This window comes from Pezoporus occidentalis, unplaced genomic scaffold, assembly GCF_034315485.1.
Source record: "Pezoporus occidentalis ecotype Australia unplaced genomic scaffold, CSIRO_AGI_Poc_V1 ctg284, whole genome shotgun sequence".
NCBI lineage: Eukaryota > Metazoa > Chordata > Aves > Psittaciformes > Psittacidae > Pezoporus > Pezoporus occidentalis.
In genome coordinates, this window is record NW_026914763.1 from 294142 (window position 1) to 318610 (window position 24469).

General features: G+C 48.2%; 2 protein-coding genes across 15 annotated transcripts in view; one reads left to right on the forward strand and one right to left on the reverse strand.

Moving 5' to 3' along the window:
- Positions 1 to 312: 312 nt before the first annotated feature.
- RNF34 (ring finger protein 34) lies at positions 313 to 12401 on the forward strand. Of its 2 annotated transcripts, none has more exons than XM_062625926.1 (6): positions 313 to 491; positions 6559 to 6777; positions 8108 to 8497; positions 8813 to 8869; positions 9110 to 9311; positions 10694 to 12401. In XM_062625926.1, the coding sequence occupies exons 1-6, from the start codon at positions 396 to 398 to the stop codon at positions 10879 to 10881; spliced, it is 1152 nt and encodes a 383-aa protein (XP_062481910.1). In that variant the 5' UTR covers positions 313 to 395; the 3' UTR covers positions 10882 to 12401. The 2 variants fall into 2 exon arrangements, with proteins under 2 accessions (XP_062481910.1, XP_062481911.1); XM_062625927.1 differs by lacking the exon at positions 313 to 491 and adding an exon at positions 3202 to 3263.
- Positions 12402 to 12617: 216 nt separating this feature from the next.
- KDM2B (lysine demethylase 2B) overlaps positions 12618 to 24469 on the reverse strand; it is a 111902-nt gene continuing 100050 nt past the window's right edge. For 9 of the 13 annotated variants that reach the window (XM_062625912.1, XM_062625916.1, XM_062625920.1 and 6 more), the window contains 9 exons: positions 21447 to 21534; positions 20662 to 20930; positions 19710 to 19748; positions 17417 to 18090; positions 15784 to 15947; positions 15197 to 15358; positions 14865 to 14966; positions 14310 to 14528; positions 12618 to 13897 (listed from right to left, as the gene is read on the reverse strand). In XM_062625912.1, the coding sequence (XP_062481896.1) occupies positions 13716 to 13897; positions 14310 to 14528; positions 14865 to 14966; positions 15197 to 15358; positions 15784 to 15947; positions 17417 to 18090; positions 19710 to 19748; positions 20662 to 20930; positions 21447 to 21534 (1899 nt within the window). In that variant the 3' untranslated portion in view covers positions 12618 to 13715. The remainder of the gene's footprint in view (positions 13898 to 14309; positions 14529 to 14864; positions 14967 to 15196; positions 15359 to 15783; positions 15948 to 17416; positions 18091 to 19709; positions 19749 to 20661; positions 20931 to 21446; positions 21535 to 24469) is intronic. The other 4 variants (XM_062625913.1, XM_062625918.1, XM_062625914.1 and 1 more) reach the window with 4 other exon arrangements.

A 24469-nucleotide genomic window follows, 5' to 3' on the forward strand; every position in this document is an offset into this window, starting at 1 on the left:
TGGGAGGAAGCACTGAAATGGTGGAGTGCCTTGGCAGGGAGAAGTGGGAGAGGAGGCAGCGGTTGGATGCAGCCAGCACAGGCAGAACTTGGAGGGTAAAGGAAATGACAAATACATCTGGTTCTGGTGTTCCTGTGTAACGCTTTGAAACCAACGTGTGAACTCTGCTAACAGCCCTTTAACGTGTGGTACAGGGAACAGTTATGCATTTTAAGTGCTTTTAAAGCATATCTAAATAAACCCACACAGCTCAAAGCCAACCCTCCAAATAAGCAGCAGGAGATTATTTTGGTTGGTTTAAACTCAAGATTGGGTAATGCAACTGAAAAAGTCCTCTTTTATCTTTACTTAAAATAGGCTGATGCTGATGAGTAATAAGCTTGAGCTGCTGAAACATGAAATGGCCACTGCTGGGTATGGGGACCCATGTGTTTTCGTGCAACTCTGAACCTGTTGAACCAAGCCTCGGCAGCCTGAAAACCTTCTCAAAGGTAATTCCAAAGTGATGTGCGTCTCTGGTATAAAAAGAGAATGCTATAAAGATTCTTGCTATGGGTGTTAATATCCAACGTGAAATTCCCAACTAAACCCCAATAATTCATTATTATTATTATTATTGTTTAATTTTACTAAAAAATTTTGCAAGTTGTTACATTAAACCCAAAGGAATATTCTTGGTAAGAATAACTTCTGATGATGTGTAAAATCTTGGGGGATTACTGAGCTGCAGCGAGTCATTGCCACTTGTTAGTTTGTGGCAGAAGGAAATGGGACATCAGCATTAATAGATTTAAATCTTTTAATGCTTCCTTGGCACGATCCAGAAGGCTCAGCCAGGGCAAGTCTTTTATTAATAGAACTTCTGCAAAGGCAACTTTTCAGCCACAGGGAAGCTGATGGAGTGTAAAAACAATCTCCACATTAGCATTAGACACAGTAATGCATTAGAAGTGCAAAAAATATCACGTTACACGTATGATTCATCAAGATCTGCCCAAATTAAGGTGGGAGTGGCAACTGCAGCTGCCAGCACAGTCACCAGATCTCAGCTCTCTCAGTCCCACGTTACTCCCTAAAACATCTGTGTTTGGGAGGATTTCTTGCTGGCAAGTCCTCAGCTGAGCTAAAGGAAACATTTTTAGGTTTCAGCTCAGTTTGGCTCCTCTGTGGGACAGAGATTTTACCCCACTTACAGCGACTGCATGAGGAGCTCTCACATTTTAGGGTTATTATCAAAAATACATGTATGATTTGGTAGTTTAAGGGTGACTCTGAATCAACAGGTGACATAGAGCCAAACTGTACCAATATTCCTTAAGGTGTCTGTCCCGGGTTCAGTTGTAAGTTATTTTTCTCCTTCTTAGTAGCTGGTGCAGTGCTGTGTTTTCAGTTTTAGTCTGAGAACGATGCTGATAACATACTGATGTTTTCAGTTGTTGCTAAGTAATGCTTACTCCGATCAAGGGCTTTTCAGTCTCATGCTCTGCCAGTGAAGAGGGACACAAGAAGCTCAGAGGAAGCAGAGACAGGACACCTGTCCCAAAGCAGCCAAAGGGATATTCCGTACCACAGCACATCATGCCCGGTATATAAACTGGAGGGAGTTACCCAGAAGGGCCAGATGGCTGCTCTGGTCAGCCTGGTATTGGTCGGTGGGTGGGGAGCAATTGTATTGTGCATCACTTGTGTTTATTGTTTTCTTTTTCTTTCCCCCTTTTTATATTCTCTCCCCTTGTTATTTCCCCTATCATTATTATTATTGGTGGTGGTGGTAGTAGTTTTGTATTGTACCTGAGTTACTGGACTGGTCTTATCTCAGCCCATGGGATTTATATTCTTTTTTGGGGGAATAAAGGGGAGGGAGTGTGTGAGTGGCTGCGTGGCTCTGAGTAACCAGCTGGGCTTAAACCACGACAGTGCCTTAAGGCATCCTCTGCCATAAGAAATGTGGGAAACGTGCCATTGCTCATTCCAACATGGTAGTCACAAGGTTGTTCTCTCTTTTCAGCTGCTTTGCCTCAAATGACAAGTTATTGGGGGGGGATGGACATTTTGTATTAAATCATGTGTAAAAGTTCATAGCCTATAAAAATCTTGCTGAGGATCAGAAGCATTTCCAAAAAGAGATGACCTGATTTCGAATTAAAATATGGTGTCAGTGCAAACCCAGAAGTTGGACTGCACAAAGTATCTGCTCTTGGTGCTACAGCAGCCAAGACTGTTCTGTTCTCGTGGCAATTACATACCACTTTTCTCTTTACTCAGTTCTTGTATCTGACTTGCTCCAGAAATAGCTCCTTCCTGCAGGAATTAGTAAAGGCTGCATGCAACCTTCTGTGCGGGTAAATTTGATTTACAGTCACAATTTATTTTCAGCCACTTTTGTCTGTTCCTCGTCTTGGCAAAGGCCTCCTTTATTCTTGGCCTTGTGCACTCTTATGTAAAGCTTTCGTGAAGGCTTGGTTGGGTTTGTATTGTGTGGCTTTCTCTAATGTAATCCTCTGGTGAAAAGCTTTCAGTTCTTACAACCTGTGGTTGTTATTTTATATATATATATTCCATTCACAGCACTGAGATGCTAATAATGGCATCTAGAAGCTAGCTGGAGCTTTAAATAACAAACCTCTTCTGTATTACTTAAAGAGTATCACCAAAAGGCTTGGTAGGAAAATCAGCACTGTGCCCTTTCGCCTACAGCACAGGGGCTTTTAATTCCACCTCTGACAATCCCTGCTTGTTTGCAGAGGTGCAGAGACTTTGGAATTCTGGTGACTGCCAGACTCGACCCGAGCTCTGTGAGCAGCGCGCTGGACACCATGTCAGTGCTTAGACCCCGTGTCTGTCTGTGCCTGACCCCGTGTCTGTCTGTGCCTGACCCCATGCCTGTCTGTGCCTGACCCCATGCCTGTCTGTGCCTGACCCCATGCCTGTCTCCTCACTCCAAGCCCGCCTGGCGGGTTACAGCCCCCCTGCTGGGTCGGTGTTCACAGCCCCGTTACCCCGGTAACTCCTCCCTCCCGCACCCTCCGGTCGGGTCCCTCCGTTACCCCCCTCGCTCTTCTCCCGCCAACGCACAGGCGCTCCCTCTCCTCCCATTGGCTCCGCCCGCTCGCCGTCGGCGGCTGGGCAGCCAATAGCGTGCGGCGCCTTGGGAAGACCCGCCCTCCGTGAGGCGGCCCCGCCGTAGCGCCTCGCCGGGCGGGGGTCGGCGCCCGGGCGGACGGCGCCGGGGAGCGAGAGGCGGCGGCGGAGCGGCCATGAAGGTGAAGGGGGTGTTGCTGTGGCAGCGCCGTTCCCCTCGCTGCGGGGAGGGAGGAGAGGGACGAACCGGCGCGGGACGGGGCCGGGACCCCGGTGGGACGGGCTGGGCCGTACCGCCCCTCCTCTCTCCCTCAGGCCAGGCCGCTGCCCGGCCCCGGGCCTGCCCCGTTAGTGAGGGACCCCCGGGCCGGGCATGGCCTCACTGAGGAGCCCCAGCGCCCTGCACTGACTCAGCAGCCGGGCAGGGCCTCCTGCTCCTGCTGCCGCCGCCCGCGGCGAGCCCCCGCCCCTGTGTGCGCGCACCGGCCGCGGTCGTTTCCAACCCTCCCCACCCCGGCCGCCGCGGCTGAAGGAGCGGGACGGAGCCGGGCTCGCGGCGGCGCGTGGGGATTGGGCCTGTGAGGCGGGCGGCGGTTGGGAGCCGGCCCCCGCCCGGCCGCTGTGCGGGGAGGCCCCGCTGCGGCCACTGGTTCGGTGCCCAGAGGAGCCTCTTTCGCCTTCGAGGTGATGGTTGTGCGTTCAGGTGAGGGCTGCGGGTTGCGGTGACCGGGGATGTGCCAGTTCGGTGGGTTCCGAGGGGTGCTGCGTTCCTGAGAAAGCTTTGCTTTATCGCAGGATGGGGGTATGGAGGAAATTTCAGCTACAAAGAGAGGAAAAACACCCCTTCTGCTGCTCTCCTCTTGGTCTGGTGGCTTTGATGGCACATTCTCCTCGGACTGGTGTGGAAGGAGCTGCGTGCAGCCTCCCAGCTTCTTGGGGTGCTGTCTTTCTGAGGGGAGAGTCTCAGCAGGTTACTGAACATCCTTAAAGCCAAAAATGAGAGCAGAGAAGTTCCAGGGCTGTATTTTGCCCCTATGGGATGCACATAACATATGGAGAGAGAAGATAGCGGATAGCAGCGTGTGAGAACATGGAAGTGGTGCCTGATGTGGTTGGAAAGGTTTTGGTGCAGAAACGGACAAAATTTGAATTAATTCTCGAGGGAAGGAGTTTCTGTTTTAGTGTGTCTCATTTGCACCTTGTGTTGGTGCTTCTCAGCATGGTCTCATTTCTTTAGAGAGTAATGCGAAGAGTCTAGACGCTGTAATTCGATTATCGGTTAATGAGACACAAGTGCATAGAAAGCATTCACAGCTGACTTAGGTTAAGGAGAAAATTAACGCTTTACCTCTCACCTCAAAATGACTGAATGCTTGGCAGTGAGTGTGGAGAGGTTTTGATACTATCAATGTTCATTTATCCAAATAACAATTGTCCAGAGTATCTGTTTTAGTGTTGATGGTGATGTCTGAGCACTTAGTGCAGGCTCTTGGATAAAACAAGTCTAGGAAGCAGGTGTTAAACTACCAGGGAAATTGATAATTTTTAAATATTAAATAATTTAAAAATACTCTGTTTTTCAGAAGTCCCTGCTGTTTAAGGTTTTAAAACTTGGTGCTCTCTTGGCTTAAATCATTGGTTTTTGGAATGTATTTCTAGAAAGAGAATAACTCTTGCCTAATAATCTAGCATAATTAAGCAGAACTTGCATAGGAAAAGTTACTATTGATCTGTTTCCACTCTGTATTATTGGAAATTGGAAACCAAGCATGGGTTTGATGATGGTTTAATGATTGCCAGAGAAGTCTGATCACATGCTGGAGAGGCTCCAAGTGCTCTGTATATCTGGAGTGCAGCCACGTGCTGGGGCTACCTGTGTCTTGGCCAGGGGTCAAGGCAGGGCCACTGGAGCTCATCTCCCTTGAGCTCCATTTGCAGGAGGCTTGAGGAGGAGGTTTTCTCCTGTGCATGGGGTGCTCACTGCCATGGAGGTTTCTGGTCATGCCTGGCATGGATTCTGCTCTTGAAATACCTGTAAAGTTAGTGAATTTAATTTGTTGCATGTATATTTGATGTTATAACTGCACAGAGTGTCATGTGATGTACCGCTTAGGAGCAAAATGTTCGTTATTTCGCTGTATTGCAACACTTCTAATGTCAGCTTACAACAGTGAAAGTGAAATACTAGGTTTGTGTGGGTTGGAGGGATGGTTCTCATCTTCTGTACTTGAGGCACTTGCATGAAGGTGGTGGTGTAGAACACGTCTGGTCCGACGGCATTGCTTCTCACCACAAAGTGAGGACTCTTTCCTTGCCTGTTGTGCTCAGTGGTTTGAAAGGAGACATCCTGGCATAGCCCAGGATATTGTGTTAAGTTCCCATAAATGAAACAGGACCGTGTTCTGTCCAGGGTAAATGTGCAACTTAATGTAGAAATTAATCCAGTTACTACAGCAATTAAAGCGCCATCATTACTGAGCTGAAGTGTTGGTTTAGGTTTTGCAGTGAGAACTACAAGTCTCAAAAAGCAATTATTTTGTGTCTTGGGAAAAAAAAAAGATGCTTCCCTGGAATTAAAACCAGAACAGCTCTAATCAGCATAGTTAAGAATATATATATATTCTTACATATATAATATGTATATAGTTGAAATGTTGTACCACTCAGCTTCCTTTCAGTGATTAAACATGTGACCTGAAACAATTTGGAGTCCAAATTCCAGCTTTAGTAGAATATGCACTTTTGATAGAGAATCTAGTGCCAAAGACTTCCAAGGCTAAAAAGTAGCCATTGATTTATGTATTTAGGGGGTTTCATAGTCTTTAAGGATTGTGTGACTCAGAAGTGAAGTTTAGTCAATATGGAGTAAGTTCATTTAGAGTTAAGTTCTGTTAGACGTTTTGTGCTAGGGAAGGTCTTGAAGAACATTTCCCTCTCAGAGAAACTGGAGTGCAACTATTTCTAATGAGGTTTGGTTTAATACTTTCCAGTTTGAAAATCCAGAAAGGTTTTTGGTGTTTTTTTAGAGTTGTGTGTGAGTCATAGAAGGGCTGGGTTAGTTCTGCAGAGGATCCTGCAGGGGATCTGCTCTAATTATGATAAATTGCCGTGTTGCTACTTGTCATCTCATCAGGTTTTGCCCTTCACCTGTGACTAGCTGTTAGTCTTGTTCTTTGCTTTGTTGTTGCATTACCTCCTCATTCCTTACCCTTTTTGCACACAACTGTGCTAGCAAAGGAGTTATAAAAGCAAGCTCCTTGTGCCTGTGTTAGCTTCTTGGAAGCAAATCCCACCGACTTTGGCTTGCAGCTGGGAAGTGGGGATTATTGGGCTGTTTCAGCCTGGTGCTCCGGGAATTCGCACCACATGCTTCTGGGATGATGACAGATGGACTGAAGTAGCTCTTCAGTAGCAAGGCACATCTGATGTGGGCTTTCAGATATTAACTCTCTTTTTTTGCTTTGTGAATGTTTTCAGGCGGGAGCTACTTCCATGTGGGCTTCCTGCTGTGGATTGCTGAATGAAGTGATGGGGACTGGAGCGGTCCGTGGCCAGCAGGCTGGCTTTGGAGGAGGCGCTGGCCCGTTCCGATTCGCACCAAACACGGACTTCTCAGCATACCCTTCCCCAGCTGCTGCAGGCACTAACATAGTTTGCAAAGCCTGTGGGCTTTCCTTTTCGGTTTTTAGGAAAAAAGTGAGTATATTTCCTATTGCATAATGTTTTTACTCATAGGAGCTGAGCTGTAGGCATACTGGGAGATGAATGTGTATTCTTCTTTAGATAAAGAAACCCAGGGCAGGGAGCCAGGGAAGGGAGTAAGTGCTTTACTCTGAGTTCACAGGAAATTAATGTCAGACAGGATTAGAAGAGTCTGATGTTCATTAATCGGTGACACACAGGATCTGCTCTGACCTAAAAGTTAGAGGATTCTAATTTGTAAGATGTGTGCTTTAGCTTCAGAATCTTAAACATTAAAACAAGTCTGGTTTTGAAGAGGATACCACACATAGTGGTTGAGTACTGGAGTGAACAAACTGGGTGATGGAAAAGCTAAAAACTTCCAATGTAGTATCACAGCTTCTTTCTGTGACATACTCGTGTCATTCTGCTTGCTTCCAGACCAGGTTTAGTTCTGTTAAATGCTATTGCACTTCAGCAGCCTCTTGCTTCATTTGGAGGCGGGTTGGTGGGTTAGTAAATGAGTTTGTTAATACTGTTGCTGTGTGTGACTGCCCAGTGTGACCTAATCCCTTGCAGCTCTTTTAGATATGAAGCCTCATTCCTCAGTTTGAGTGTTCAGTTTCCCCTTCCTGTGCATCCTTTGTTCACATGGCAAACACGTTGAATTAAGCGTTATGTAGGGATGTTTTATGAAGCTAATATGAATTTACTAAGATCCTGAAAAACTTGATTTGCTCACAGAGGATGGGGTGACCATTTAAAATCACTGCTCAAAGCATTGCCTGTTCCAGCTTGTGTGTGTTGTATGAGCCTTGTGAACAAAGCTCTTGTCAGAAGTGACATTTGGGAGTATTTACCTGCCATGCAGTTCACTACATTTAAAGCTTACTTTGAGTTCTATGAATCAATTGAGGAAGCAAAGTGTTCTTTAAAGTTTGGGAATTACATTGTTTTTTACACGTGTGAATATAGCTGTGACACTCAGTGTATTCAGATGTATTTTAACATACCATGATACTAACTGGCATTTAATTTCTTTTATTGTCTAAACTACATCTGGAGTACTTCATCATTTGTTTATTCATGATGTTTTTTCACTGAACCCTCAGATACGGTTGTAGCTTACGGGAATGCTACAGAAGCAGTGGGATTTCCCTGGAACTCCTCTTTGACAAAACAACTGTTTCATGGGGCTGTTTTCTAGACTTGCATCCTAAAAATGCTCTTTGTCAAAACTGACAACGAAAAGGCTTTCAGTAAATGACATAGCCCAGAGAAGGGAAGAGCAGGGTCTGCCTTCGTTACTTGTCCAGCTGAGTGGTTGTTTGCTCTTTCTCCTCAGCACGTGTGCTGTGACTGCAAGAAAGATTTTTGCTCGGTTTGCTCGGTTTCACAAGAGAACCTCAGGAGATGTTCCACTTGCCACCTGCTGCAAGAAACAGCTTTTCAGCGCCCTCAGTTAATGAGGTTGAAAGTGAAGGATCTGCGCCAGTACCTGATTCTCAGAAACATACCCACAGATACTTGCAGAGAGAAGGAAGACTTGGTGGATCTGGTGCTGTGCCACCACGGCTTAGGTTCGGAGGAGGAGATGGACGCTAGCAGCTTGCACTCGTCACGGTCACAGACTTCAGGGTTTTTTACTCATCCATTTTCTATGTCTGTATCGGTGTCGTCTCAAGGAGAACTTGCAGACAGAAGTGGAAGCACAGGAAATGGAACACCTTTACGGGTACAGGAATTACTGTGTTGGGTTATGGTCTGGCATAGCTTTTTCAGTAGGTGTGCATGGCTTTAAAATAAAACACCAATTGGTACACCTTGGGGTGGCAGGAAAAATACTTTTTTTTTAATCTATCTCTGACCCGAAAACAGAAGATTATTAGGCAAGATTCCCAGTTGAGGTGATGGAGGTGACTTGAACAGATAATGCTTAATAGCAATTGAAACTTCAGAGTGTCCTTGTCTGTGATCAGTTTGGTACAAAGGAAGATGTTTTATAAGGGATAAAGTGGTTTTATCCTGATCAGTTTTGTTTTGTACACAGGGGCAAACGGAAACATCTTCTGTCAATAATGAAGAAGAAGAAAGTCCAGAAGAGCAGGTGAGATGCAAACTATCCAAGAATGCATTTTTTGCCTTGTGATACTATGAAGTGTTGAAGTTTCTGTCACATTTAGTACCTTGTTCTGATTAGTTAGCTGTGACTAACAACGTGTATCTGTACATAACTTGCTTTAAAAAGAATAGACCTTTAGCCAAGCTGCTGTTGCTGAATGCGGCACCACATCTGGTGCTGTGGACTTACCAGGAGAGCTAAAACCATGTAACTGATGTGTTTCAGACCCCTGGACTGTCCAGAAAGCGAGCGAGGGCGTCTCTCTCTGATATTTCAAGCCTGGAAGACATTGAAGGATTGAGTGTTCGGCAGCTGAAGGAAATACTTGCCTGTAACTTTGTCAACTACTCAGGATGCTGTGAAAAATGGGAACTCGTGGAGAAAGTGAGCAGGCTATACAGAGAGAGTGAGGAAAACCACAAAACACGTAGGTTTATGTCTTATTCTCACTTTTGTAAGATTTATTTTGGGGTCTCCAGTAGCTGGTTCTGCCAACAGAAGGATTTGGTCTCTAACTTGGGTCTGCACGGCTGGGCCAACTGGAAAAGTGAGTTTTAACAATCTAGGGTTCATCTAGAGTAGTTCAATGTGGTTCTAAGGGATTAAATGAAGCTTTCCAGGATTGTGCTGGGGTTTTAAGCCTTTTTTCCAAAGCTCAGAGATCTCAGCTTTCCCCATGGAGGTAAAATTGCACAACTGAGAACCGGTTCCTCGGAGAACATGAAACTTGGCACCTCTGCATCCTTTACTAGGTTTCACAAGGCGTCAGTGGGAGCTGCTCCGTGGCTGCCAACAGGCCAGAGCAATTCAGGTCTTTTATTGTGCTAAGAAGTAGAAGCTACAGTGGCAAAAGTCCAAGCTCAAGTGGTTTAGTCTCTGTACACATTTTCATTAGGTGGTTCTGTGGCCGCAGCTCGGTGATGAGTGTTCTGCCCTCTCTTACACTCAACCACTGGAGTCCTTCCCTTGTGTGACTGCTGCATCTCCACAGACAGATTCATGGTCAGATGTTATATGCTGAAAAGCAACTTTTTTGGTGTCATTATCAGCTTCAAAACCACCTGCCTGGCTCCTCAATGCTGCCCCCAGCAGCTGGGCTCTGAGGAATGGGGCACTGTGGTTGGCTGGAGAACTTAACCCTGGGCCAATGCCCAGCCACAGACACTGCAGGGCCTGTGATAACTGAAGTAGGGCTTAAGTGAGTATCAAAACAGGGCTTAAGTAGGTGTCAGAGCATGGTTTAAGTGAGACCCTCCATTTGGTCATAGACCAGAACTAAAAACCTGCCTCAGATCAAGCTGTAAATGTCTCATTTTTATAAATTTACCTGGTTTTCTACCATGGTCTGATGGAACATTTGGTTGCTGCCAGGGGCTTTTGTCTATTTGCAATGAAACTTGGCAGGCTTTGTTCAGTTCTGCCACCTTCACAGCTTCCTTAAAGTAGACTAAGAAGTGGAAGCCTTATTTTTATTATTATTATTATTATTTATTTATTACTGTGTTTAATCTTCTGAGGAAAGTGTTCTGCCAGTCAGAATTAGCTCAGAAATGGAAAACCAACAGGCTCTGAATGTTAATCCAGCACGTTACTTCACGCTCATTATAGTCTGAATGGAAAATGGTCTCCCAGTTTAAAGAACAAATCCAAATGTTGGCTGTTCACTTTTTAGGGGGTTTCTTGTTCTTGTTTCTTCGCCTTTTTTTGAAGAAATATAGACTAATTCTTAGCTGTGGATTAGAAAAACCGCTGGGCCCAGGCAGCAGCACCACTGCCAAGTGCATGATCTCCCTCTCTGTTGGGTTTCAGAGGGCGAGAAAATGCAGCTGACGGATGACGACGACAACCTGTGTCGGATCTGCATGGACGCCGTCATCGACTGTGTCCTGCTGGAGTGTGGCCACATGGTGACGTGCACCAAGTGTGGCAAGAGGATGAGCGAGTGCCCCATCTGCCGACAGTACGTTGTCCGGGCCGTGCACGTCTTCAAGTCTTAACCCCAAAGCCCAACGGTGCAGTCACCCATCCAGGATTCCTGGGGGCAGGAATGCTGAACCTTGGGGTGCGCTTCAGCTTTTCAATAAACACCATTCTGAAGATTAAGATCCTAAAGGTTTGTGAGGGATTTTTCTACAGCGTAACTGAATGCCGGGGTTGGGCAGGACAATTCCTGTGTGTACAGTAACTCGCCTTACAACCCCACACGCTGTTGGACCAAACTGTTTACAGCAGTCCTTGCTCTCTTCTGAATAATGCCACCTCAAATGAACGCGTTCACGACTCAGCAAGCAGTCAGGAACACCGCTGCTTGCCTGTATTTGCGTGTGACCTTGTCTAGTGCATTAGAAGCAACAACTATCAGTTGAATATTCAGCTTTTATGTAATTATAGAATGTAAGTGCTGCGATGCTGCTCCTGCAGCAGTGAGCTGCGCCTGTAGGAAGCACTGCCATGAACGGTACCTGCACAGAGGCCCTTAAGTAATGTCTTGCCATTACATGTGCTGTCCTGGCCCTTCCTTGGAACTGTACACAAGCCTCCATCACATTGTGGGGCACAGTCATTGTGCAGGGCTCTTCTGTGTGGTGTCCAACTGCCCATTACTAAGTGTTTTTTAGTTAGGAATAACCTATTTTTTTAAGAAGGGGGTATCTAGTAACCATACTACTGTGCTCCTTAAGCCACTCATGCCTATTGTAACTATTACTCTTAAGTGTGATGATTGTACTCCATCTGTACTGTGAATACTAATCAGGGTCACGAAACTTCTTGCTGCTAACATGTGGAATGTACTCATGGTGTTACTGACCTTAAACAGGCGGTCGTTGTTCAGGGGAAGGGGGATGTGGTATTTGTTTGAAACCTCGTATTCACAGGCTTTAACCAGGGCTGTGTCACCAACAACCACGCTTCCCCTCAGCTGCTGACTCCTGGTGTTGCTGTCAGCCCTTGGCTCTGGTCCCAGCTGGGCTCTGTGCCATCAGCAGAGGTAAGGCTCCGCTCGGAGCAGGGGTTTAAGTGTCCTGGAGAAACTTGCTTGTGTTCTAAGGACAGGATGCTGCAGCCAGTCATGGCCATGGCTGCGTTTAAGTTCACTGTAAAAACCCAATGGAGGCAAAGCAGGGATGTGGATTTTCCAGGCAGTTCCTTTAAGCAGGGCTGCTCAGTGAAGCTGCAGCTTCTCCTTTTGATTTCCTGTGTGGCAGCAAAGTAACAGAGCGAGGGCCCTGGGGAACTCACAGCTCTGCCAGGCCTGCTCCCATCTTTGATGTGAAGTTACACTGGCTTGAGACAGCAGCTCCTCAGAATAGCAGAGAGCTTGCAGCTGCTGTGGGTTATTGATCAGAAGGGAGCAAACCTCTCACTGGCTTTGTTTTCTAGCAGTAACTTTTTAATGGCACCGAGTGCCCGGAGCCTGTGTTCAGCAGGGGGGGCAGTGAGGACACCCCCTCTCTGTAACCTCCGTGCTCATCATTTGCCACACAAGGGTAATAAAGATTTGTGATGGGCGTTCTCAGCCTCTGCCTCTTTCCTCAACTGCTGTCGGGGGCTCGGCTCAAGCTTTAACCTTGTTCTTGTGCTGTCAGTGCTCCTAGAGGTACAGGACAGGGCTCAAGCGCTGTGAACACGCTACCTGGAACACACCAAGCGGATCGAGACCAGGAGCACTCATGGATCCCCCCACGCAGCTCCCCCCGTGTGCCACAGAACAGAAACCCGCAGAGCCAGCACCTGTTTTTGTACAATTGTTTATACAAATTCAACAAAGGTAAAACTGCATCAGGAAGGTCTACGAAAACAACACCGTACAACAATGGCACTTATGAATGCAGAAGTTTACAATCAGGAAATAACCATGTTATAAACCTTAAATGAGAACTCAACTCACACTTCAAAGAAAGAGAGACTACGTTTGACCATTTATTCTACCGCTGGACTCACTGTATAAATTAATTCCATATTGAGTACAAGAGCTCATGCTACAGAGTGAAACCCTCCTATGTGCAAAAGCTGAAATTGGAATCCTTTAAAATTTTGAGAAAAAAGGTGATTTCTATACAGATAAAAGTGGTTTTTTTTTTTTTACTTCAACTATAATTTACACCTTATTTCCACAACATGCTTATGTCACTTCTGAAGTATACAAAGCAGGATATAAACTTCCATTAAAACATGCTTGAAGGTTGAAAGTATGAACCTACTTTTTCCTGACCTGGGCACGGCTGTAGATAGATACTGTCTACGAAGTATAGGTTAAGTTCTCGCCTACCATAAGTAAAGATAAAAATTGGCAATCAAAACCGAAACACTGGTAATGCATTCAAACATTGCATAAATAATTTTTAAACAATTTTTGTACAAAAATAGTTCTGCATAATGTAAGATGTAACAAAACAAAACGTGGGGGAGAAGGCAGAGAGAGCTGTAGTGCGTGGGCCGCTGTCATGACACCGACTTCTCGTTTTTGTGGTGGTTGTTTTAAGAAATGAAAAGCAGAAATCAAATTTACACTACCAAGCACATGCTGTGGTACTTTAAATAACAGTATTTCATGGAGCTCGGTCGTCTTCCGGGTGTGAACAACTCTCACCAGTAACAGTCGCCTTATGAATTTGCATAAGAGCCAGTGCAGGACACCCCAGGGAGACCGAGTTCACCAGTGGCACAAGTTGAACTTCGTAACGTGGGTAGTTTCACGTTGTTCTCAACAGGAGGTGTAAAATCCCATCGCGGTATTTTCCAATATTCCAAGTTCCCAATTGAAAATAAAATCCCTACGTGTGTTCAGTCCCGTCCCCCCCCAGCCCCAGTATTTACACGTGTCCTTTAACTAACTCAGTTTTTGCAGGAGTTTTTCTTCCACTTGCCCAAACTGAACACTTACTGACATCTCTGCGATGAACTGCTCGCAGCCTTCCTTCGTCACTTGCTTGCAGTACCTCAGGTCGATCTGGCAGATGTTTCCGCAGCGTTTGAAGTAAGACAGGCACTGGTCAGTCACCTTATTGCAGTCTGCGGAGGGGACACACAAAATCAAGGGGGGGAAGTTCATGGGGTGTCTGGGTTTGGTCCCCAGCATCAGGATGGTTTGTCCTGGTTGCAGTGGGAGAAGGGATTTCCCTTCTCCAATCCCTGTCACTCAAGGCCAAGGGGCGATTCAGGTTTGATATAAGGCAGAAGCTCTTCCCTGTGAGGGTGCTGAGGCGCTGGCACAGGGTGCCCAGAGAAGCTGTGGCTGCCCCATCCCTGGCAGTGCTCAAGGCCAGGTTGGACACGGGCTTGGAGCAAGCTGCTCCAGTGGAAGGTGTCCCTGCCCGTGGCAGGGGTTGGAACTGGATGATCTCAAGGTCCTTTCCAACCCAAACCCTTCTGTGATTCCATGATTCCCATCCTCCTCCTCCTCCCCTGCGCTCCCGTCTCTCACCTGACAAATTGATTTCCGTTAAAGAATCCCGCGTGGTGGTCCCGACCGCGGTCAGCAGGTTGATGGACTGATCCGTCACGTGGTTACAGTAACTGAGGTTGAGTTTGGAGAGCAGAGGCATGTGCCTGATGATGAGCCGCAGGGAAGCGTCTGTGATATCCAGGCCAGCCAAGCGCAGCTCCACGATGTTCCGTAGCTTACTGCGGTTGTCGATCTGACCTGGGAAGCGGAAGCAGACGGTCACTCCCGTGAGTCTCCCCTCCACCCCGTGAGCTGCCAACATCTGCAGGTCTGTATGAAATGCACCGTGACACAACAACACTGCTGCCCTAAGTCAACTTCAGGCGCTTTTGCCTGTCTGGAGTTTCGGAGGGGACGTCAGCAGGAACACTTTGTCTATGTTTGGAACAGGCACGTGGGCAAAGCCAGCTCCTGATTCCAGAACAAAAAGGGATGAATGTAACCGCAGGGGCCCAGCGGAATTGCACGTCGGGAATAAGCGGTAGGCTGTGCAGTGCATGCCAGAAAGCAGATCTGATTTGCTCAAAATTTCACCTGAGCTGACATCCGTGCGAATGTGGCATGCCCCACAGAACTGCTCCTTCCCTGAACTGGGAGGAAGGGTTTCCATACTCTCTAAAGTACACCCGCTGCAGCCTGAAGAGAAGAAAGTCAGACAGAAAACCAGCGCAGTGGCTCAGACTGCTCAGCAGGCAGAGAACACCACTCGTCACCCATCCAGCGAGGAGGTGTTGAAAGTCACTCCTGTGAACACCCTGAAGCCCTGAACCCCTCCGGCTGTAGCCGTGGGGGTTTCTGCCCATTTCCTCTAAGGGCACTTAGCAGCAGTGACTGGGACAGGTCCCCTGGCTCCTCCCGCCTGTTACCTGGCCGGTTGTCTGTGGGCGGTGACAAGAGGTCTCTCATTTGTGCGTCTTTCAGTCCTTCTGCCCACTGCACGTCCAGAGTTCGGAGTAAAGGACAACTGGAACTACAAAGTGCTGACACTGCTATCCACGAGCACCCTGATAACAGCAGGTCTCGAAGACCTGTGGATACAGAAGACGTTGGAGCACAGGGAGACATCCACCACAGTGATCTCTGCTCCCATGGGCAGGAGCGGGATGAACAATCCCAGCGCTCCAGGGCACCCTGCCTAGCTCTCCATCCCTCCCACCACCTAGAACTTCATTACTGTGGGTGACAGCAGGACCACCCCCCACCCCTCTGCTAACCCCCTCAGCACAGGCACCTTCCACAGCAACATTCATTAGCCCTTGTTAAAGACCTGCCTCAAATCAGTTCATCCAACAAGTCCCAACAACCAGTTTGAGCCCATTTTAACCCACCAAGGCTTCATTGCTACAGGTCTCCTCCCCTAGGATACCCGGATCCCTGCAGACACTCCTCAGGGAACTGCAGTTCAGATAAAACTGGTTTGCTAAACTGGGTGGTCCAAATAAGCATCACTTACCTGGCAGTCTGTTGATGAGCCAGCTCAGCTGCTTTTTAGATATATTTGTCCAGCTAAGATCAAGGGTTACAGGCTGTCTCCTAATAATGCCGCTGAGCATAAGTGGAGTGATGGATTTACAATGGTTTAAATCTATTTTGGTCCATAATCTTTTGTCACAGCACCTACCCAAAAAGAACAGAAAAAAGCCCACAGCACTTAATCTGGCACTTGTTCTGGTTTCTGCAACACTTTAAAAGGTGCCATTAAACAGCAGGGAAAACGACAGCATTTAACTCAAAATAGCAAAACTCAGGGTGAGTGACGCTAAAAGCAGCCCGACAGCAGCACGCAGCATTACCGGGGTTTGAAGTTTCCCCATCAGGCAACCAAGCAGGGAGTTACTTCCACAGAGCTACAAGTGTCAACAACTTCAGAGCCTATCTGAAGTCATCACAGCGCTTACTAAACCCCTTTCTCTACCCTAAAGACAAGCCACAACTCCATGCCTACACTGAATACAACTGGGTTTTAATGTTACCGCCCTGATTTCCCCGTGCTTTCCCTTCCTTAAGCCCACTGAACCCTCTCCTGTGCTGTGTGTTTGTGTTCTTCCTGGCTATATGGCTTATGTGTTTTCACACTCTCTTTATGGTGCTCTATGGGCAACAAGCAAGAAATCCTAGCGAGTGTGTGAGGTTCTAATGGAAAGAAGTGAGAAAATGCAGGAAACCCTGCACTGAAGTGGAAAAGGCATTTCCCAGCTTTCTGTGACACCGGGAAGCCCACGGAGGAGACGCTCACACACATCATCCCGCACCCAATTATCAACCTCTCAACCTCCCCGTCTTTTAACCCACTTTGTTACTACACGGTGCTAGAGAGGAGTCTCTGTTACAACCTGCCCATCTGTGCGCACACAACAGTTGGATGTGAGGTGACAGCCAACAAGAGGCTTCTCTGCAAGTTCAGTGGAAGACATAAACGTGTCCACTGAGGCCTCCTGCTGCTGCACAGTCACAACTGTGTCAGCGTTCACATGCTGCTAGCCCTGGGCACCGAAAGGACACGCTGTGAGTAAATACAACTGACAATTCCTCCATCAGCTCTGCTGACAGGGAACACGGCGAACAGGATGGCTCTGCATGTACCCTCTATGGGTAAACAGCATAGACCTTCTGAGGAGAACACCAAGACCCCTTCACTGTATCTCCATAGATATTTAACAGCTGAACTAAGCAAACAACTGCATTAGCAATCAGCAAGTCCTGGGGGCAGAATGACACCGAGACTTGGCATGACCTAGACGGGCCGTTCCAGCAGGCAGGAACATTGTGGTGTCTGACTGCAGACCAGGCTGTGCTGGAGCGCTATGGCCCCAGCAGGCTGACGCCAAGGCTGACACACACACACACACACACACACAGAGCTCCCATACCATGAAAGCTGGAACTGCTGTTTCTGAGTAAGCACTAGAAGACACGATGCTGCTTCTGCTCCAGACACTGCTGGTCACCCCTTCCCCTTGGGCTCAACAGAGCTTCAGTGACCTGCACAGCTCTTCTAGGAGATGTTAGTGCCTCCATCACCCACTTCCCATTCCAGTCCAGCCCACCACACACCACACCTATCTCGCCTTCCCGCTTCTCCTTACCATCTGTTCCAGGTCTTGCAAACTCTCATACAGATGCACAAGTCCCTGTGACTGAGGTAGCTAAAGACAGCCATCCAGACTTCCCTCTGCATCACGTGGGCTGCCCCGTCATCCAGGGGGAGCGAGTCCGGAGGGGGGCTGATGGGAGGTGGCCGGATAACGTGCCGTTCCATCTGGATGCATTTGGGAGGCGAGAGCGAAGGCGGTGGCCGGGTGATGCCCCTGGGGGTGCTCCGCAGGCTGGGGATGAGCTGGTGCCTCAGCTCCCGGGGCGTCCCGTTCAACCCTTTGCTGAACCTATGGAGTCTCTCGCTGTTGTTCAAGGCGCGCTTCGGCTCCTCGTTCTCGCTCTCGGGTTCAGATTTGATGGGTTGGTGGTTCTCATTGGCAAGGCTGTTCTCGGTTTTTTGGATCTCCTGGTTAAGCTCCTTGCTGAGCTCCTTGCTCAGTTCCTTATTGGGAAGCCGCCTTTTCCTCCTCATCTTGAACTTCTTCTTGTCCCTGGGCTCGGCACCCTCCGTGCTGGGCCCTGCAGTGGGCGAGCTGGACCGTGACTGGTCACTATCCTTGGACCTGGGAGGTGCTTCTGGCAGGTCATCCTCTGGCTCCTGCTTGAGGCGCCGCAGGGGTTTGATCATGGCAGTTCGGTCATCGGGAGCCTTCCACGATCGCCGCTGCAAAGGAAGAGACAAGGGCTGATGGCTGAGCAAGGACAAGGAGCTGGGCAACACTTCACATGCTGATGATGCTCCACACAGGCAGCCCTGCCCGGCAGTCAGGCCGCCTGCCAGCACTTGGCCCCCCCCCATCCGAGCACCAGGGTACATTCACCGGCCAAAGGTATCAAGTTCAAGTGCCACCGTGGATGAGGAGCCCAGCTACTGGCTCTGAGGACTCCCAAAGAGTGACAAATGCATTTATTCACCATGCATAATCCTGCAGATTTAAGGGCCTTACTCATTACACAGCGGACAATCCATGTATAGAAGATAAGCAGCACACTACAGACAGCCTCTTCCCCAGCAGGCCAGAAGAAACCAGGCTTGGGACACATTCACGGGGCACCATTTTAAACACTGGCTGACATGCATTCAGTCATGCCTGATGGCCACGTTCTGAAACCTGCATCGGTCACTGACTCAGACCGTGGCCGTGCTGTTGTGGCCCTCACTGCTGGATACTCACAGCCTCATTTAACCACGCTTTAGCTGCTCCTTTACCTCCTGCTAAACCCTGTTTGTCTTCTCGAGCTTCCCCACCTCCGGTGCATGCAGACTGGGGAGTGTGACTGACAGGTCTGACGTGCTGCTGGCCTGACACTGACACCATCTCCAGTACAACACAGGCTGACAGGGGTTAGCTGGCACCTTCCTCCCTGCCCCGGTCCCTGCTCCTAACAGCAAACTGCACTTCACTGCTCACATTAATCACATCTCTCTTTGATGCACACCAGACAGAAGCGTGAGAGACGTACAAACTGAGACCAGGGAACACTTCAAGTCTAATCTGATCACTACAAGCAAGAAAGAAGCCGCCAACTGTTAAAATGAAATAGCTCTAATAAGAAGAGATCTGGACTGGCAAGGAAAGGTGAAGTGCTGCGAACACACTTGTTATATCAAGAAGGTCTGTGCTTTTGCAATAAACTAGTTGGATCAAGTCAGTGGATGCGCTCCTGTGCTCCAGACTGCGGTGCACAGCAGAGAAAGCTGATCACCCTGTCTTTAAATTAACATCTTACCAAGGGAGAGGCCACAGGACGTTAATGACAGGTTAGAATTAAAGAATTACAACATCAGACTATTTGCAGCATCCTTCACACGAGGTGCGCAGCTCAGAGGCACCACACTTGCGTTTTCATGGCAGATGGAGGCAAATCAATACCTGCGTGCCAGGCTGTCCCTGGGGGGGTCAGTGGAGGGCTCCAGGGATGTGCTGTGGCACAGACTGGGGAGCGGCTGCATGGCAGGGACAAGGTTCAACCACACAGGAAGAATAAAACATCAATATAGAAACAGGATTTTAAGCCCTTGGGTCATCAAAACACAGCTTCTGCTGGGCTCTAATATGGGACACCAGAAAATGTAAAGCCAGACACTGCAGCTAAACTACCCTGGAGTGTAAAGGTTTCCATGAGAGAGAGATTCTGCCATTGCAAGATGTAAATGGGATAATAAAAATGCCTGCAGTGACACAAGGACATGACTGATAGAGAAACTGGCTCACCATTCAGCTCACATCAGGAGAAGGGATTAAAAGGGATTGAGAAGACATCTATTAAAAGGCAAAGTACCTTCTTCCTGAAGAGTTTGTCTTCTTTTCCAAGTTTTAGCTGTTGGAAGAAAGAAAAGTAAAAACCCCAAACCACGACATTGGTTGTGCTGTCTGATGAAGGTTTGGTGCCGTCCTCACATGCTGCGAGGAGCAATTCAAGCCCTCCATGGACACTGTGGGCAGTCCAAAGGGATGGGAAAAGGAAAGCATGGCCAGAAAGCAGCTATGCATGAACGGGAGTCTTGAATTTTGCTCTCTCACTCCACCAAAGCAGCCCCAATCCCTACATTTACTGTACTGCAGCATTCCCACTATCAAGCCTTGCAGGCCGGGCTGAATCCCTTCCTCATGTACTTCATGTGCAATACAAAACCAGCCACTGATTCTGAGTTTAAAGCCATCAGCCATTTACTCACAAGACAATACTCGTATCTACCTCTGCAAACCAGCCTTTCTGTATGCCCCAAGTATGGTATTTTGCAATCCACATGACAATTCAGTGTCCCTGCCTGGCCCAAGCGCTCACACTGTCAAACTCAGGGACAAGCTGCCTACATGGCTGCTGTGAGCAGCTCCTCCTCTCTGCAGGCTACAGAAGGTGTCATTGCTAAAGGTCCTCTGATGGGTCCTCCCTGAACCAGCCACAAACAAGCTGCCAGGCGCCACCGAGTGGACAGAGATGGAAGAGTTCCCATTGCAAACTGCTTTTCCCCCTTGCTCTTCCTCCAAAGCATCTCATGTAAAGACTTTTCAGTTAAAGTGGGGTTTGCAGTATTGTGCATAAACCAACAGCCACAGCCCAGCGCTCTCAGCCTCTGACCGTGAACCCAAGTGGCACCGCTCAACCCCTGCCCTGTCACACTGGCAGCTCTCAGAAAGGAAGGCGAAACATCAGGGAACAACGTGGGGTTGAGATGAGCTGTCAGCCAGGAGGCCCGAGCCACCAGCACAAAGGGAGGGTTCTGGCATACCCGCTTTCTCATGGGGGATTCCTGGGGCTTCTCAAACTTCCTTTTCCTCCAGAGATGCACCTCGTCCGACTTCCTCCTCAGGATCGAGTCAACCGGAGCCTTCTTGGAATGTTCCTCCGACTTCCTCCGAGGGGTCTCCTCGCACTCCCCTTTCCTCTTCGCTGCGTCTGTCACCTCCTTGTTGTCTCTGTTCATTTTCTGCTCCTTCAGCAACGAGCCCGGCAGATTTGATGCGTATTTGAATCCTGGTCCCCGCTTTTGCTTGTACGCCAAAGAGACACAAAACACAAACAAACTTTATATCTTATGCCTTCATCTGGGCTGCCTCGGGCTCTGGTGGGTTGAGCACTTTGTAACACACAAAAGGATGAGTAAGGAGTTAAGAGTAAAGTAGTTTCAACCTTCACAAGGTTATTTTTGTAACTAGGCGCTTGCAAGTGTCTGCCTCAGTAAAGAAAGAATGTTTCACTAATTCCAACAGACACTTCAGGTTTTGCATAATTGCTCCTAGAGTTTGGGGGTTTTCAGAGTATCTGAATGGTGGAAATTAGCATGTGGTAATGCACAGAACTAACCCAAATACTCCCCGGGTTCTGAGTGAAGTGTTGCTACATGGAGCAAGAATACAAAGATTATTAGAGAATAGAAAGCCATCAGCTTACTTCCTTCGACTGAATTAAGCACAAAATGAGAAGCTGGTATGGGGCAAAGTTGGATCTAGAAGCCAGAGGGGATGCCTGAGATGTTGTATCTCCTTCCAGCACCGCTTATTCCCATTTAACTCACTTTTCCAGTTTTCCCTGCATGGTTGCACTTTGGACACTCCCAGCAGTTCGGCAGCTCATCGTTCACCACACCATCTGATTCCTTCACCTGGGAAAAGAGAGGCACAGCTCAATCCACAACTGCACTGCAAAAGGCTACAGGTACATCCTGCAGAAGCGTTTTGTAGAGCTCCATTTTCCCCTCACCAACCACTGACCTCCCTGTGCCTGCACCCAGATCACCCAGCACGTGTTGTGCCATCCTGCTGGCGCTGAGCAAGCCCTGGGTTCTGCCCAATTACCCTTCTTATCATGCCAGGAGAGGAGGAAAGCACACTGGCCAAGCTGGTATGTGACAATGGGTTCAGGTTTGGGCTTTTTCTGAAGGTCAATGACAATCACCATTAACACAGGGCCCATTCTGCCCTTGCAAAGAACCCAAGGCAACAGAACACACCCCAACAGCCCAAACCAAACCCCCCAGGACCAGGGCTGCACCCACGCCATCCACATGTCCTCGCACACCAGGGAGTTGCACAGCTCGGTCCCGTTCCCCCCCCCGGTGTGAGGCACACTCTGATCTCTGACAGGAAGGGATTCTTCCCATACCCACATTCTCACATACGTTAATACCACTCGGCATTTTTAGAAGCAAAGCACCCTGCACTGTAATCAAGTGTTCCTTAAAATACTTCTTTCTGGACCAGAACTCGCAGTCCCATGCCTGCAGCCCTCAAGCCCATGTGCCAATAAAGATGATGGGTGCCAAGTCAGCTACAGAATAGGCACTTTTATTCAGAAGACTGGACACATGAAGGCATTTTGAAGGTTTCTCACACCCACAGCAACCCAGCTATGGAAGGAAGAGAAACGCTTACTGCTTCGCTATGAGAGACTGGCATCTGAAAGAGAAGACACACGCTCTGTGTTGTCACACTACAATGAAAGCACAGTCCTGCCCTGCACAGTCCAAAAGCTGCTGGTTTCTCAATTTCCATACAGGAGCCCACATTATTTTCCAAACAGGAGATAGGTGTTTCTGAAAAGACGTCTCTCTGAATGAAGCCGAGGATGAAAAGCAGAGCTAAGCTAAAAACACCCTCCACACAACTCATACGCTCACTGACAGCACATTCATCCTTAAGGGTTTAGTTATATACGCAGAAAAAGCCTTGGCAGGGGGGCAGAAAACCCCATGCTGCTGTGAAGACAAATAGCTGGGCACTGGCATCAGCAGCACAGGAGCAGGAGACTGCTGCTGGAACAGGCAGGGGCAGAGATCTGCAGAGCTTTCATGCTGCTGAAGCATTTCCTCCTCTCCTCCCAGCGCAGTGAAGAGGCACTGGCTGTGCAGGAACCAGCCCGTGGGTTTAGGGGAACTGCTTCCTCCAGTCCCCGAGCCAGACAGCAGCCAGGCTGGTTTCACTCTAGCGAGAGCAAGGCCATGTCAGCCTCTCTCAGCAAGTCTGCTGGAGTTAATAAATGAGTAAATGAAGTGGGCAGGATTTAAATACTGGCTTTATCACAACTGTGTGCCTTTGAACCTTCTTTCCCATGGTAGGTGTAAGATACTCCAGGAGTTGTTGTATACATCTCTGCCTCAGGGGAACAATTCCTGGCCCAAGCCCAAGCTGGGAACAAGTTATTTCCCGCACTGAATATAGAACAAATGCTACTGAAGGGAAAGCATTACGGCTCTGTCCCCTCTGTGAAGTTTAAGGAACTGAACAGATGTGAGGGGCTGTAAGCAAACTAATTAGACACACACAAACCAGCACTGAATCTGTCCCAAGCCTTTCAGGCTGGGTGGCAGCCAGGTTTGAGTGTTTGCTACAAACAGCAGGTGGGTGTCTGAGCCACAGCGTGAGGCAGCTTCAGAACCGTACCTGCAGCACGAGATCAGCCATTCAGAAAGTCTAAACGTGAGGCTACGCTACTGGGAACTCTTCTTGTTAGGGAATATGGAGCCTCCAGGATGCTGATCCAACATCCCGGAGCGAGAGCCATGAATTCTGGCAGTGCCAAGACTGAAACAATACAGGCAGTGGGACACAGCTGGGTTGAAGCCATGGGCAGCAGTACAGATGTGCTGGGGAACATTTTCATATCTGCTGCTCCAACAAGACACCTAAATATCCACCTTTTCCACCATTATCACTAGATCCACCTAAGATGAAAAAGAACAGGCTCCTACTGCAGAAAACAAACCCCTTGTCCTTAAAGAAGCAGCGTCAGATACTGCAGGCACTCGCAGGAGTCAACCAGCTTCAGCAGCAATTTGAGATGGAGCAAGAAAAAAATCATCAATATCAGTTCCACTCAAATGCTCTGTAACAGCAAAAGGCAATATACCTGCAAAAACCTCACTGGCTCCCTCTGGAAGCAACGCTGTGCTTGAGAAAAGGCTCACCGAGATCATTCTCCTAAGGAACTCTTCAGCAAAATGAGCATTTGTGGGTTATTTCCAAGGAAAGAAGCACGTCAGAAACATCCCTCGATACACCTCAGTGCATGGAACATCCATGGTTGTCCATAGCACAGCTCTGATGCAAGCACCTAACGTGCTCTTGTACCCAGGGCTCTCCCAGTAAGAGGCACCCACACTGCGAGTGTCTCAGAGCACCTGAGCTACCCTTGATCTCCTCAAAGAAGTCTCCCTCAGACACTGTTTTTTCATGGAGAAAACCCACCACAAACATACATAGCCAAACCAGGAAGAGGAAAAGGACGGACTTCAAATCAGAAACAACCTGCCCTGGAGTTTAAATTACCCCCTGCATGTGCCAAACTCTTCTGCAAGCTTTGGAGATGTCTTGGAGAGAATTAATTCCACATGGGAATAAGCCAGGGAAGGACACTCCTCCCTTCATTGAACCAATTTACTGCAGTCCCCCCCAAAAGTACATTTGCCACACATTTAATTGGAGCTGACCAACAGTTCACATGTACTACAGCAGCAGCAGCTGTCCTGGGGCTGTGTCTGCATTCAAACGCACTTCCCACAAGGACTATTTATGGGCTCCATCCTCTGGGCTTTAGCTCAT